The following is a 16,271-nucleotide window of genomic DNA, read 5'->3' as shown; positions in this document are numbered from 1 at the left end:
GAATGAGATTAGGCTAACAAAGAAAAGAAATAATGGAAATTGGTTTCATTAAAGATAATTGATAAATATTTGGCTTCAAAATAAGAAAGGGAAATATGAACAAAAATGAGAAACTTTCTGCTCATTGGAATTTAGTTGCAGACAAATCAAATGTAACTGAGCCCCACAGTTCTACTTTCAGATAAATCTTTCCTTCCTTTTCTTTGCAGTAAGGGGTATTTCATCCATCCAACAATATTGCAAACTACTGATCCTGAGGAAAAAATCATGCAAGAGGTTTGTATGCAGCTTTACTTTTCTATGTAAATTTGTGGTAATGTTAACCATACAACAAGTTTTCATAACTTATATTAAAATGAAACTTTAATTTTATCTCAGGCAAACAAGAAGTTGCCACTTTTTATATCAACCACACAAGTTCTTACAGCTTATATTAAACTTTTTATATCAACCACGTAAGTTCTTACAGCTTATATTAAACTTTTTATATCAACCACACAAGTTCTTACAGCTTATATTACACTTTTTATATCAACCACACAAGTTCTTACAGCTTATATTACACTTTTTATATCAACCACACAAGTTCTTACAGCTTATATTACACTTTTTATATCAGCCACGTAAGTTCTTACAGCTTATATTACACTTTTTATATCAGCCACGTAAGTTCTTACAGCTTATATTACACTTTTTATATCAACCACGTAAGTTCTTACACCTTATATTACACTTTTTATATCAACCACGTAAGTTCTTACAGCTTATATTACACTTTTTATATCAACCACGTAAGTTCTTACAGCTTATATTACACTTTTTATATCAACCACATAAGTTCTTACAGCTTATATTACACTTTTTATATCAACCACGTAAGTTCTTACAGCTTATATTACACTTTTTATATCAACCACGTAAGTTCTTACAGCTTATATTGCACTTTTTATATCAACCACGTAAGTTCTTACAGCTTATATTACACTTTTTATATCAACCACGTAAGTTCTTACACCTTATATTACACTTTTTATATCAACCACGTAAGTTCTTACAGCTTATATTACACTTTTTATATCAACCACGTAAGTTCTTACACCTTATATTACACTTTTTATATCAACCACGTAAGTTCTTACACCTTATATTACACTTTTTATATCAACCACATAAGTTCTTACAGCTTATATTACACTTTTTATATCAACCACATAAGTTCTTACACCTTATATTACACTTTTTATATCAACCACGTAAGTTCTTACACCTTATATTACACTTTTTATATCAACCACATAAGTTCTTACAGCTTATATTACACTTTTTATATCAACCACACAAGTTCTTACAGCTTATTTTAAACTTTTTATATCAACCACACAAGTTCTTACAGCTTATATTACACTTTTTATATCAACCACACAAGTTCTTACAGCTTATATTACACTTTTTATATCAACCACATAAGTTCTTACAGCTTATATTACACTTTTTATATCAACCACACAAGTTCTTACAGCTTATTTTAAACTTTTTATATCAACCACACAAGTTCTTACAGCTTATATTACACTTTTTATATCAACCACACAAGTTCTTACAGCTTATATTACACTTTTTATATCAACCACACAAGTTCTTACAGCTTATATTACACTTTTTATATCAACCACACAAATTCTTACACCTTATATTACACTTTTTATATCAACCACAAGTTCTTACACCTTATATTACACTTTTTATATCAACCACACAAGTTCTTACAGCTTATATTACACTTTTTATATCAACCACACAAGTTCTTACAGCTTATAAGGATTACTCCTTTGGGCTCAGATGCTAGTGAAGGGTGGTCTGTGATGTGCAGAAAACCTCAAAAACTTTGTATGCACAACCATTTATACACACATAGTCACCATTAGGGATTGAACTAAGGACTGACAAGGAGCATGTTACCAATGTGTCATCCAGGTCCCATCGCTTAACATACAGTGCTTTCCCTCCTGATAAGCTTTTCTCTTGAGAAGCTTTCTCCTGTTTAGGGGAGATCACCCAGAATCAGCATATTTTTTTTCTCCATTTTGTTCCCCATATGAGAGGCTAACCATCGTATAATATAAAGCCACCTATTCATTCTTTAGGATGGATACCCTAATAAAAGGGAGGTGGGGACATTGGACTTGCCATGTAGCTTTATTTGGGTAATATATTATACTATTTGTATAGTTGAATATATTATATTGATTATATGGTTGGATATATTACACTGTATGGATGGATATATTATAATGATTGTATGGTTAGATATATATTACTGTTTGTATGGTTGAATATTGTGTAAACTACCAAAGTATGATGCAGCAAACTTGCAAGTCCCAATTACTTTAGTCAAGACCATAATATCCAACAGTACAGACACTATAATTTATTATATACTCCATTTCTTAAATAATAAATCTTACATAAAATTTGTTTTCTAAAACAATGATACAAAAGAATCTTATTAATACATAAGTACATTGTTTAATACAACCTGAGTTCCATGCTGTTGCATCATGTTGTTGTTGTAGGGTTTAATGCCATTTTCAGCACAAGATAGGCTATTTGGTGACCAATATAAATTGAGGAAGAACCAAGGAAAACCCAGGAAATAACCACCAACCACGAGAAGCTACTGGCAAGCTTTCTCAGATACCTTTTACAAATCATCAAGGAATGGCTAAATTTTTAATTTATGTGCAATGTCGATGCACAGGTGATTAAATACATAAGGAATATTCAAATTTGGTGACGTCATCAAAATGTGCCCATTAACACATTAACCCCTGGCAGTTTTTGTCATTTTCACCTGAAATTCAAGTAGGAAACACATTTTGAAAGCTATTTCTGAATACATCCGAAAACACCAACTTCCAATAACATACTGCCTAGTTGTGTTAGAAACATCTTTTTTCATTGGCTATTTGGCTTGTGCATGAGCAGAAGTGTAAAAGTTGGATTCTTTTTCTTCTTTTTTTTTTTTGCTAAATGAACCCATTATTTTTGTATCAAGACCACACTTTATTCCCAGTGCCCATCTTATTCTACTTTTTGGAAAGGTTCTTTTGTCTGTTTGCAGTTCATACTGGTTTGACTTAGATCTGAGGCCAAAAAAGTCTAAAATCTAGACACAAAATTGGATAACAACCACGGGTGAATTTTGGGTAGAAAAAAATTGGGTCCAACAAATGAGGTTTTTCCCACTGTATTTTGTAGTGCAACTAGAAATTTCAGATTATTTGGTATCATTGTAGAGCTACATCTGTCTACCTTTCTATAATACCACCCACTTTAGTGTGTCTTGCATGACCATGACGCTACAGAGCTCAGAAGTAGGCTACTACCTCCTGCCATGTTAACTCGTCACCAAGGGTTAATGTGTTAAGTAAAAAAGAACCATGAATAGCATTGTCTCTGAGTTATGTTCATCCATTTGATATTATGTAAATTAGGATCACTTCAAGTCTCCAGTCCATCAGTACTTTGTTTAAAGGGTTGATGTTTCAGTAAGTTATTAGACAAGGATTGAGTTTCTATGTGTAATTACAGAATACATTTGGACCAAAGTTGTCTCTGTAATTACAAGATACATTTGAAGCAATTTCGACTCTACATGTAAATTAAATGAGATATTGGTCAAGAGTTATAATATCATTGGGATATTACAGAATACATTTGGACCAAAGTTAACATAGTAATTATAAGACATATATGGGCCAATACTGTCTCTGCCTGTAATTTCAGGAGATATTTGGGCCAGTGGTGACTGTCTATGTGTACCCAGATGACAAGTGGAAGGACACAGCTGAGAAAGCTTCAACCACCTCACCATTTGCTCTCACAGCATCAATATTTTCTCAAGATGAGTATGTACAATAAAATATTTTTGATAAATGATCCGGTAGATTTGATATGGTTTTGGGATGCATGGTTTTGTGGTATGAGCTGATCAAATATATTTAAGTCAGTTCTTGAGTACAAAAGGAGGATTACCTAAGTTTTGTCATTTTCTCTTATACCTTTGAATATACATCTGGCTTGCAAATCATGAATAGGTATCTGGCTTGCAAATCATGATTATGTATCTGGCTTACAGTTCATAAATAGGTATCTGGCTTACAAATTATGAATAGGTATCTGGCTTACAAATTATGAATAGGTATCTGGCTTACAAATTATGAATATGTATCTGGCTTACAATTCGTGAATAGTTATCTGGCTTGCAAATCATGAATAGGTATCTGGCTTGCAATTCATGAATAGGTATTTAGCATGCAAATGAGTAAGAGACATTTGTCATGCAAATCATGAATAGGCATATGGCCTGCAAATCATGAATAGGCATCAAGCCTGCAAATCATGAATAGGCAACTGAACTGCAAACCATGAATAGGCATCTGAACTGCAAACCATGAATAGGCATCAAGCCTGCAAATCATAAATAGGCATATGGCCTGTAAATCATGAATAGGCATTCAGCATGTAAATTATGAATAGGCATCTAGCATGCAAATTATGAAACTCTTGAACTTTAGATTTTGTTCAACAAATCACATTGACATTACTTTAGAAAAGGCAATCTCAACTTAAGGGTCAGTTTACTCCATTCAAATTCCAAAACTTTACAGATAACATTAATGAAGAGTTAGATTGTCCAGAAATACAAACAGCATTACCTCCCTTGACCAAGGCTTGGTTTGTTGTTAAGTGTTACATCATTCTAGAATGAACCTTCCAGCCCCTAAAGTGTATATGTATCAATTGTACAGTCATTCCAAGCAAAAATGAGATATTTTGTGCAGTATACAGTCATAAATTGTTTATAATAACATACAAAGGGTTATAATTTTCCTTTCTTTATTTATAAATATATAAATAATGATTGATGCAGAAAATAGTGATCTACAAATTATGCTAGGTCAAACCAGAAAGTATGATGAAAACTTTGACAAGAAGTACAACCATATTGATCAAATCATCACAAATATCCTAAATGCTTTTAAAACAAGGATTCAGACAAATTAGTTAGACAGTCATTGGTTAAAAAAAAGATTATGTTATATATATTTAATTTAATTGTATCTAATTTAATATATATTTATTTCAATTTAATTGTTTGTCAGTTCTGGTTTTTTTATATTTTTCATTACATGTCATTGTAATGTAAATTGATTCACTTAAGATGACACTTTTTCCAGAAAAATAGTTTGACCTTGACTGTTTGTTTTAGTAAACACCAGGTGTTGACCTAGCTCCTGACCTTGACTCAAAATTAGTAGCAACCACGTAAATAAGTTCTATTTTTATTTTAAAATAATTGGATGTTGTCGAGGTCATGATGGACTACTCATTTAAGATGAAAACAATTTTTTTATTTTTTTATTTCTTAGAGTAAAATGATTGGTTTTTGTTAGGGCCACACTGGGTGTACATAATCTTTCACAAGTTAATAATTTTGACGAGGTTCTGGAACATGATCACATGACCCTGTTTTTGCATTTTAGAATACGATGTAACCTTTGTTTTGGAGAGATATTCTCAGTAGTTGGGTCTTACACTGAAAGTTGTTTGTTATGCTGTTTGGAGTTATTTCAGATTATTTGGATTCTAAAGGATTAATTCTTTTTTCCTGCAAAATACACTGGACAACAAATTTTTACAAAAGTCATGTTACTGAAATAAAATTAGTCAATTCTTATCAATTTTTATGTGCTGAACACGAATATGACAGTCAAATTGCAAAATTGGCTCTAGTTTTTTTGTAATCTGCAAGAAATTAATGTTTACATAACGAAATGCATTCCAATAGTAAAAGGTCAACTGTAATAGCCTACCTATAAAAAATCAAGTCATTGACTACATCTTAGATTTCTTCGCCTGTCTCTTGTACAGCTGTTCGGGAGCATCTCTGAGGAGTGTCCAGCAGTAGTCAGCCAGCATTGTAGTGGACCATTTTCCCTGGTATCTTTGTTCCATTGTTGCGATATCTTGATGAAAACGTTCGCCGTGTTCATCACTAACAATACCACAGTTGCTAGGAAAGAAATCCAAATGGGAATGAAGGAAGTGAATCTTTAGAGACATATTGCAGCCAAGTTTCTTATACTTCATCAACATGTCTTCTACTAGTTCCTTATAGTTTTCTGCCCTAACATTTCTGAGGAAGTTTGTAGAAACTAGGCGAAAAGCATTCCATGCTTGTTTCGCGTCACCTTCCAGCAAGTTGTTGAACCGGTCATCTTTGAAAAGCTCTCGAATCTGAGGACCCACAAAAACTCCCTCTTTAATCTTTGCTTCGCTGAGTCGAGGGAATTTTTCATGCAGGTATCGGAATGCTGGCAAAGTCCGGTCAATGGCTTTCACGAAGTTCTTCATCAAACCTAGTTTGATGTGAAGGGGTGGTAGCAAGATTTTCTGAGCCTCAACCAGAGCTGGGTGTTGGATATTCTTCTCTCCAATGGCTACATTCTGCCTGTGAGTCCATTCCTTCCTCATGTAGTGCATTTCCCTTGCTCGGCTATCCCACTCGCATAAGAAACACATGTATTTTGTATATCCTTGCTGCAGTCCCATTAAAAGGGCAACTACCTTCAGATCACCACAGAGGTGCCAGCTGTACTTGTTATACTCAATGGAATTCAGTAGCTGCCTTAAGTTATCGTATGTCTCTTTCATGTGGACAGCATACGCTACTGGAATAGATGGAAGAATGTTTCCATTGTGCAAAAGCACAGCCTTGAGACTCAGTTTCGAAGAGTCCACAAATAGTCTCCATTCTTGTGGGTCATGAGTGATTTTTAAAGCATTCATGAGGCCCTCAATATCGGAACAGAATATCAGATTACTTTCCTTTCTGAAGAAAGGCTCCAATTGCTGGTGGCGCTTTCGATATGCAGTAATTGTGACATCTTCTTCTAGAAGATTCCATTGTTGGAGTCTTGATCCTAGCAATTCTGCCTTGTTCTTTGATAAGTCCAAATCACGAATCAGGTCATTTAGTTCTTCCTGTGTTATTCTGTGTGGGGTTGATGATGCACCACAGTGAAAATCTGGATCACTGCATGCTGATGGACCAGGAGAAGAACAGGTCGACTCACCTTTGTCTTCGTCAGATGAATCAAGAGAATATTCTGCTGGAGGTTCTGGAATAGGAAGTCCCTCACCATGTGGAACTGGTCTCAATGCAGACGGAATGTTTGGGTAGACTATTCTCGACTTCTTTCGCTTCGTTATTCCGCCGGAAAGAGGAGGAACCAAGCAGAAGTAACAGTCATTTAGGTGGTTGCTTGGCTCTCTCCACACCATTGGGACTGCAAACGGCATTGATGACCTTTTGCAATTCAACCACTGTGAAAGCTGTGTTGTACATGTAGCACAGCATATATGCGGAGCCCAAGGCTTGTCTTGGTCACCAACCTTGCATCCGAAGTAAAGATGATATGCCTTCTTCACTTGAGAATTGATACTTTTCTTCTGGTTGGCAAATGTCACTTCCCCACAAATATAGCAAAAATTGTCCGCGGTATTAACACACTTTCGAGGCATTACTGTTCTTTATTGTACGTAAATGGATAAAATAATAAGTTTTATGTAACAGTAGCTTGAACTGTCTCGCACAACGTCTAAAATATTTTAAATGCTGAACCTATCTGATTGGGCTTTATATAGTACACTGCTTACGTCAGCTTCAGCAGCCGCCTGGCATTAGTATAATAGGCCTACACATGTATAGTACACTGCTGACGTCAACTTACTTCAGCAGCCGCATGGCATTAGTATTGCATTGCATCAGAAAATGATGCAATCAACTGTGGATGATGTGAGCATGATGGTATTATGCAATGTTACATCATTATTCCGGATGTTGCTGCAGTCCTACTGGAGAAATTTACACAGTGAAACATAGAAAATGAGGTATATGAATATCTTCAAAACGAGAGCCAATACAAATTTTTCACGGTTATATTCGTGTTCGGCACACCAAAATACTACAGATTAGGGCCTTTTCAAGTCAGTAATGATTTCACTGTTGACCAGTGATATGTATGCTCATATGAAATTGTTGAACAAGGACAGCTTTCATAAAAATTTATTCAGATTTCCAAAATAGAGTGATATTTCTTGTTTCTATAAGGAACTGTTGACTTCAACACTACAGATTACAGCAAACATCATCATCTTCTATCTTGGATTCTTCGTTGGGACTCGAACTTTAAATATTAGAACATTTTGTTATTAGGAGTTCACAGTTTTATTCGTGGATTATTCTTGGATTATTTTTGGATATGATTCTTAAAACAGTAAGTTTGTATTTTTTCATTTTTACAGAATTTTCAAGGGAAATAAATTATTATATTTTTTACAAAGCTTGTTGTTTTCACTCTTTCTTGAATTACTGTTTATTTAATCCTAAACACGTAACATAAGAATTCAGACAAATTATTTAGAGAGTCATTGAATGAAACAAGAATAAGTAGTTCACAGAAATTCGAACTGCTAACACTTGTCTTTGTTAAACCTTCCTTTATAGATTTATTACAGAGACATAAGAGCAGTAAGTGTCAAGTAGAACATGGCAAAATATTATGTTGATTCAGAGTGACATTTAAAAGGGGCAGGGTCCTCCTCCTCATGTACCATGTCAAAGAACTGCAGCTTATTTTCTAAGAGTTATTATTGATAATTTTGACTAAAGGTAGAGATCTGATGCATTTATTTTGTCAGATTGTCTTATACAAGCTGGAAATGCATCATTCTTCTTTGTTAAAATACAGAGTATTTGCATAATTCTTTCCATTCATTGCCATTGTTTTTCTTTTTTGTCTCAGTGTGTCAGTGACCATGTTAACTGTATGTGTAGCATAAGTTGTTGAATTTCTTGAATATCCATTGCATCACTTTGATTTGATAACTTATTGCAATCTCTATGTTTTTGAGTTACTTGCTGCAGTCATTCATCACTTTGATTTGATAACTTATTGCAATCTCTATGTTTTTGAGTTACTTGCTGCAGTCATTCATCACTTTGATTTGATAACTTATTGCATTATAATCTCTATGTTTTTGAGTTACTTGCTGCAGTCATTCATCACTTTGATTTGATAACTTATTGCAATCTCTATGTTTTTGAGTTACTTGCTGCAGTCATTCATCACTTTGATTTGATAACTTATTGCATTATAATCTCTATGTTTTTGAGTTACTTGCTGCAGTGATTCATCACTTTGATTTGATAACTTATTGCAATCTCTATGTTTTTGAGTTACTTGCTGCAGTCATTCATCACTTTGATTTGATAACTTATTGCATTATAATCTCTATGTTTTTGAGTTACTTGCTGCAGTCATTCATCACTTTGATTTGATAACTTATTGCAATCTCTATGTTTTTGAGTTACTTGCTGCAGTCATTCATCACTTTGATTTGATAACTTATTGCAATCTCTATGTTTTTGAGTTACTTGCTGCAGTCATTCATCACTTTGATTTGATAACTTATTGCATTATAATCTCTATGTTTTTGAGTTACTTGCTGCAGTCATTCATCACTTTGATTTGATAACTTATTGCAATCTCTATGTTTTTGAGTTACTTGCTGCAGTCATTCATCACTTTGATTTGATAACTTATTGCATTATAATCTCTATGTTTTTGAGTTACTTGCTGCAGTCATTCATCACTTTGATTTGATAACTTATTGCAATCTCTATGTTTTTGAGTTACTTGCTGCAGTCATTCATCACTTTGATTTGATAACTTATTGCAATCTCTATGTTTTTGAGTTACTTGCTGCAGTCATTCATCACTTTGATTTGATAACTAATTGCATTATAATCTCTATGTTTTTGAGTTACTTGCTGCAGTCATTCATCACTTTGATTTGATAACTTATTGCATTATAATCTCTATGTTTTTGAGTTACTTGCTGCAGTCATTCATCACTTTGATTTGATAACTTATTGCATTATAATCTCTATGTTTTTGAGTTACTTGCTGCAGTCATTCATCACTTTGATTTGATAACTTATTGCATTATAATCTCTATGTTTTTGAGTTACTTGCTGCAGTCATTCATCACTTTGATTTGATAACTTATTGCATTATAATCTCTATGTTTTTGAGTTACTTGCTGCAGTCATTCATCACTTTGATTTGATAACTAATTGCATTATAATCTCTATGTTTTTGAGTTACTTGCTGCAGTCATTCATCACTTTGATTTGATAACTTATTGCATTATAATCTCTATGTTTTTGAGTTACTTGCTGCAGTCATTCATCACTTTGCAAGTATATCAGGCACAAGTAATATCTGACAACTTTGCGAGAGTCATGCTATAGAATGTATTTATTTGTAAAGGATGCAACAGAAATTTATAATAAGAACCAAAATGTTGCTTAATGCTGCGATAGAGTGTGATATATAATAATTATGACACTATGATAATTAGCTAATATTGCTAAATGCTGAGAGAGGATGAGACATGCAATAATTATGACTATTTAATAATTAGCTGATCTTGTTTGATGCTGGGTTAGACTATGACATACACTAATTATGTCACCTTATTGCTTATAAAAGGAAATATTTTCTTCATATTAATTTGTATCATTTATAATTTCAGACAGGCCATTGAGGAGCTTAGGAAAATGTTCAGAGATGCAGCTGGTAATCTGTACTTGAATGACAAATCTACAGGATCTGTGGTTGGACAGCAGCCTTTTGGTGGGGCTAGATTATCTGGTGAGTCTTTCAGAAAATTGAATTTGATTAAACTTGTATCATATAAGTTATAAGAACTTGTATTTAATACTGTCAGTGATGCAGTTTGGTGACTTTTCATGGCATAAAGGTGAATGAAACGAGAGAAGTCCAGCAAAGCCATTGACCTTGGATAGGGGAACCAGCTGTTTTATGTACTTGACCAAGGGATTGAACCTAAGCCTTAGAGGTGAAAAGTGAGTGCTACCACTGCTGTATCATGGTATATTTCTGTGTAAGACTAGAGTAAACAAATTTGTCACCTAATTGAGCAGCACTGTTTTCTTGTTTATGCTTACCAATATTCCTTGAAGAATATGGAAATTACTATATTATGGAGAACATGGTAATTATACGTTATGGAGAAAATGTGGTAATTATACATTATGGAGAACATGGTAATTGTACATTATAGAGAACATGGTAATTTTTACATTATGGAGAGGGGCCTCGAGTGGCCGAGTGGTCTAAAGCGCTCTTCATTATGGATCACTGCCATCTCACCTCTGTCTGCGGCGGTTCGAGTCTAAGATTCAGCCAATGTGGGAATGTGAGAAAGCTTGCCAGTAGCTTCTCGCGGGTCGGTGGTTCTTTCTGGGGTTTTCCCGGGTTCTTCCTCCACCATTAATACTGGCCGCCATGTATAGCCTACCGTGTGCTGAAAAAAGGCGTTAAACTCAACAACATCAACAACATTATGGAGAACATGGTAATTATTATATTATGGAGAACATGTGGTAATTATACATTATGGAGAACATGTGGTAATTATACATTATGGAGAACACGGTAATAATACATTATGGAGAACATGGTAATTGTTACATAATGGAGAACATGGTAATTATTACACTATGGAGAACATGTGGTAATTATACATTATGGAGAACATGGTAATTATTACATTATGGAGAACATGTGGTAATTATACATTATGGAGAACACGTGGTAATTATACATTATGGAGAACATGGTAATTATTACATTATGGAGAACATGGTAATTATACATTATGGTGAACATGGTAATTATTATATTATGGAGAACATGTGGTAATTATACATTATGGATAACATGGTAATTATACATTATGGTGAACATGGTAATTTTTACATTATGGAGAGCGTGGTAATTATTACATTATGGAGAACATGGTCATTGTTACGTTATGGAGAACATGGCAATTACTACAGTAATGCAGAGATACACAGTCTGAACAGAAAGCCAATAAAATGCCAAATATAGGTAACAGTGACATTCTTGGATGTTATTCAACAGATATACTCACTTAGATGCATTTCCTTCTATTTATGACTTGACATGAAACATTAATTTAACAAAAAAATCTAGTCTCACTTTAAATCCCTACACATAATTTAACAAAAAGTCCAGTAAATTACTGTCTCAGTTTTAATCCTAAAATATTCTCAGTTCACTATTTTAATTGGATATCCATTATTGTGGATGGTATGGTTGTTGCAGACTATATATTTAAAGACCCAAAGAATAATGATCCTTGTGTTGACTTAGTAGGACTCCATTTGTAATCCACAAATCAAGAAATATATCTGGGATAAAAGATTATGAGTAAATGAATTAAGGTCAATTATTTAGAAAGCTGGGTCCTTCTTGACTACAAAGAACTTGTACTTGAATGTAAAATATTCTTGAGAGACTTTATATTACCCCATTTACAAAATTCTAGGAATACAATAGATAAGCTATGAAACTGAAAAATTATTTCTATTGTAAATTATTATAGTGGGTGTAAGAATTATAACATGGTCCTAATTAAAAAATGTAACTTACATGCAGGGTATAAGTCACATGGTGACTGGTAATACACACCTGGGTAAAAGAAAATGGTGACTTGTAATACACAACTGGGTAAAAGAAAATGGTGACTGGTAATACACAACTGGGTAAAAGAAAATGGTGGACAACCTCTGCTTCAAAATACTTAAAAATTCAAATATCAAATTTATTATTCAAATATACAAAATAATTTTATTATCTATTGAGTAAGTTAATATTAAAATTATACCATAAAAGAAGGCTATACGTGAATATAATAAATGCTGATTCATCACTATTTGGTGAGAGTTTTCAGGCCAAGGGAGCTAACTGCTACAACGAATTTCCGTTTTTTAAACACCTGCATAGCTAGCCATAAAGGTATCATGGTACCAATGTTTTCCCATATACTTCAGTGCTAATATTTTGTGAAATAAATATACTTTTTATCTTACCTCAGCATGCATGTCACACACTGTCATAGAGAACAATGCTAGATTGTCAATTTGACAAGGATAAAACCAGGTACTCCATTGCATTTAAGAGAGATAACTCTGCTGGAACTAGACAGCGGTAAGAGTTACCTAGTCACAACAGAAAGAGTTTCAGCTATGTGTACCACATTTTTAAAAAAATCATAAAAAATACAAAATATGATCTAGATATGAATTAACATAATCCCACATGTTGCCAAGAGGCACACCTTTTTTTAAGCCTAACAGAAAGTACAACTCTTACATAATGCACCAGTCACAGCTAGTGTTGTTCTTTATTTCCTTAAGCTCCGCCCACCTGGACTTGCGCAATTGGTGCCGTTATAACATAACAGCTGAGAGATTCTAAACATATTTGCTGCAAGTTTAACGTTTGTGAAGTAATAAATTCATTTCATATTAAGTTACTGGAATGTACATAATATTGTTACCTTGAATCACAAACATCCTTCACCGTTGGCTTAACAGTCTGTAGTGTTTGGGTTGGTCACGACATTCTGTACACTTTTGCAAACTGACATGTAACTAATAATATGAGTCAAATAGCTTAATTTTGATATTTCCACAGTAAATCTTGTATTTTTTAGTACTTTATGATGTTAAATGTTGATTTAATATCTTATTGTTCTATTTCCTTTATATGTGTACCTGTTTCCTCTTTTAATCAGGTACAAATGACAAGGCCGGTGGACCATTTTACCTGATGAGATTTGTGTCCCCTCAGTGTGTCAAGCGTACCAGAAAAGCCATCAGAGAGTGGAGATATCCTCACATGGCTTCCAAATAATGGCAGTCAAAACTTTAATTTACTCTTTTGAATAAAAGATAATCAAAGAACATGTGATTTGAATACTGAGCTTCAATCAAAATGGTGTCAGTGTATCTGGATCCAGAATGTTCATAGAAACATTTAAAGATATCTTACAAAAATTAAACTTGTCATGGAATTTATAAAACTTTTGAGTTAAAAAAACTTGTACTCAAAACTCAGTACATGTAGTTGGATATCATCATTCCACTGCAGTGAAAGCTTTAAAGGGTTATAGACGATTTGATGGAGTAAACTCATCAGACTCTACAAAGCTGAAATTTAAAGCAGTTTTCATCAGTTGTCTACCAAGATATTTAATCCAGAGGTTGTAGTAATGTCTGCCTTAGGTTTGACCATTTTAGAAATTTAGATATGAATAAGGCATTTCTAAAGGCACACAGGCCTGAGATAATAATAAAAACCAGAAATATGTTGGGTTTTTTATACATGGATTCATGGCTCTGAAAGATTGATATATTTTAATGTATTTTGCACCTTTTGATATTCACTAGAAAAGTGTCATTTTCTACCTGTTTTTGTTATTGCTCTAAATTTATAGTTCTGTTATGTGTAAACCAGAAATGCACATAAATATTAGTGCAGTTGTATAAAATAGATTACTTATTTATGCCTTTTTGGCATCTCCATATGAGTCATATCAGTTTGAAGGAATGTTTTTATATGACATAAATGTCATGGGGCTGATCAACTAGTCTGAGATTTCAGCATTGTGTTTGTAACACTTATTTTATATGATATTGTGAAGTGAGTGAAATAACATTTTATGCTTGCAGTGTGTGGCATATTTTTGTATCCAAGGAATTTCTTGTATATTTTGGCCAAGGAACACAAGTTTGAGATTATTTTTTTATGATTTAGTTTTTAGGAAATGGCTTTATACTCTGGTATTGCTTTATGTTATTTCTTGTTATATGATTTTTATGAGACTGTATCTTGATGCCTGTATAGATGAATAGTTTTTTATATTGTCATAAATAATGAGTTGATGCTGGGATGTTTCCATATGTATTCAGCTTGATCAAATTCTGTCTGCAGTAATATCTATGCAAAAGTATTCAGAATGTTTTGTTACCATTGTTAATACCAGTTTCTGTTACCTATATTAAAATAAACTCCAATGTGTTTGCTATTTAAATTGTATTTTTTATAAAACAGCTTGTTAGTTTTGAATAATGAAACATCTTTATACAGAAAAGTTTGGCATTTAATTTCCTTTTATCCATGAGGATTGTCCATTTTGTGATAAAGTTGTGTTTTTATATTATAGTTGAATTATTTTGGGTAGTGAAATGGATAAATATTACAAGATAAGTTCATCATTAACGCAGCAGTGTCTGTGACCCAAAAGGATTGCCAAAATGCAGTGTCAGTTCTTCAGTCTCACATAGACTTTAACTGGGTAATCATAAAATAGCAAAGCAAATGAATGAGAGAAATTATAAATTCATTCAAAAACTTGCTTGATATGCAATTCTTTCTGAGTCCACTTTACCAGGAAGCAAGACATGACAGTCACTGTTCTGCCAGTGGTACAGTTTATTAAGGTTTCAGTTAGTTTTTTATTTGTGTATTCCAAAATCCATCAATGGCCTATTGTCATACTTGGTATGACTCATTATGAAACTAAAGCTTGCTTGCCTCTTTTACCTTGGCATCAAGGTCCAAGTGATACAAAATTTGCATTAAGGTTCTGGTTAAAGTTTTTCATTACCTTATATTTTCTAAACAACATGATGGATTTTTATCATACTTAGGATAAAATATTATGAGACAAAAGACAATTCATTCTGTAGTCTTGCGTATTTGCTCTTTTGACTTTGGGGTAAAAGTCACAGTCATTTCAAATGTGGTAAGGTTTTTAATTAAAATATTTTTGTTGCTCAAATTTCTTCAACTCTGTTGCCGGGTTTTCTTCGTGCTCACTAGAAATCATCTGTGACTTGCATGCTTGACCTTTTGACCATGGGATCAAAGTTACACATTTTACAGCAATGTTTTGACATTGGCTGGACATGCGGTTCCTGATCGTCTTTGTTATGAATAAACTTGAATCAAAAATTTTATATTTACTTAATACTTTTCTTGTCTCGAACAAAATCATTTTTGCCGAATTGCTGTCAGACAATTCTAAGTAAGGAGGTATTATAATGCTGTATTCAAAACTGTGTGACTGTCTTGATAAGTAACAGATTTATTTTGTGATATATGATATATAATTCAGATTTTATTTATTTGTTGGTTTTTATGAATAAAATGTGGTTTGTCTCTACCGTAAGATCTACCTTCTTTCTCAGCCTTTTATGTAAATAAATTTATCCCTTTGCTGTCTTGATGTAGGAGGTTGATCCC

At 33.3% G+C, this 16,271-nt stretch overlaps 1 protein-coding gene across 1 annotated transcript in view; it reads left to right on the top strand.

Annotated features, from left to right (window-relative positions):
• Positions 1-14,634, top strand: part of LOC149781378 (delta-1-pyrroline-5-carboxylate dehydrogenase, mitochondrial-like) — a 91,439-nt gene extending 76,805 nt beyond the window's left edge. The window contains exons 12-15 of the mRNA XM_089935465.1: positions 210-276; positions 3,787-3,908; positions 10,666-10,784; positions 13,759-14,634. Coding sequence (XP_089791591.1) covers positions 210-276; positions 3,787-3,908; positions 10,666-10,784; positions 13,759-13,877 — 427 coding nt within the window. The 3' untranslated portion in view covers positions 13,878-14,634. The remainder of the gene's footprint in view (positions 1-209; positions 277-3,786; positions 3,909-10,665; positions 10,785-13,758) is intronic.
• The last annotated feature ends 1,637 nt before the right edge of the window (positions 14,635-16,271 follow it).

This window comes from Sinohyriopsis cumingii, chromosome 15 (assembly GCF_028554795.1).
Source record: "Sinohyriopsis cumingii isolate HCF-2022 chromosome 15, ASM2855479v2, whole genome shotgun sequence".
Lineage (NCBI taxonomy): Eukaryota > Metazoa > Mollusca > Bivalvia > Unionida > Unionidae > Sinohyriopsis > Sinohyriopsis cumingii.
Note: the sequence above shows the minus strand (reverse complement) of the source record. Positions and strands in the feature narration are given on the sequence as shown.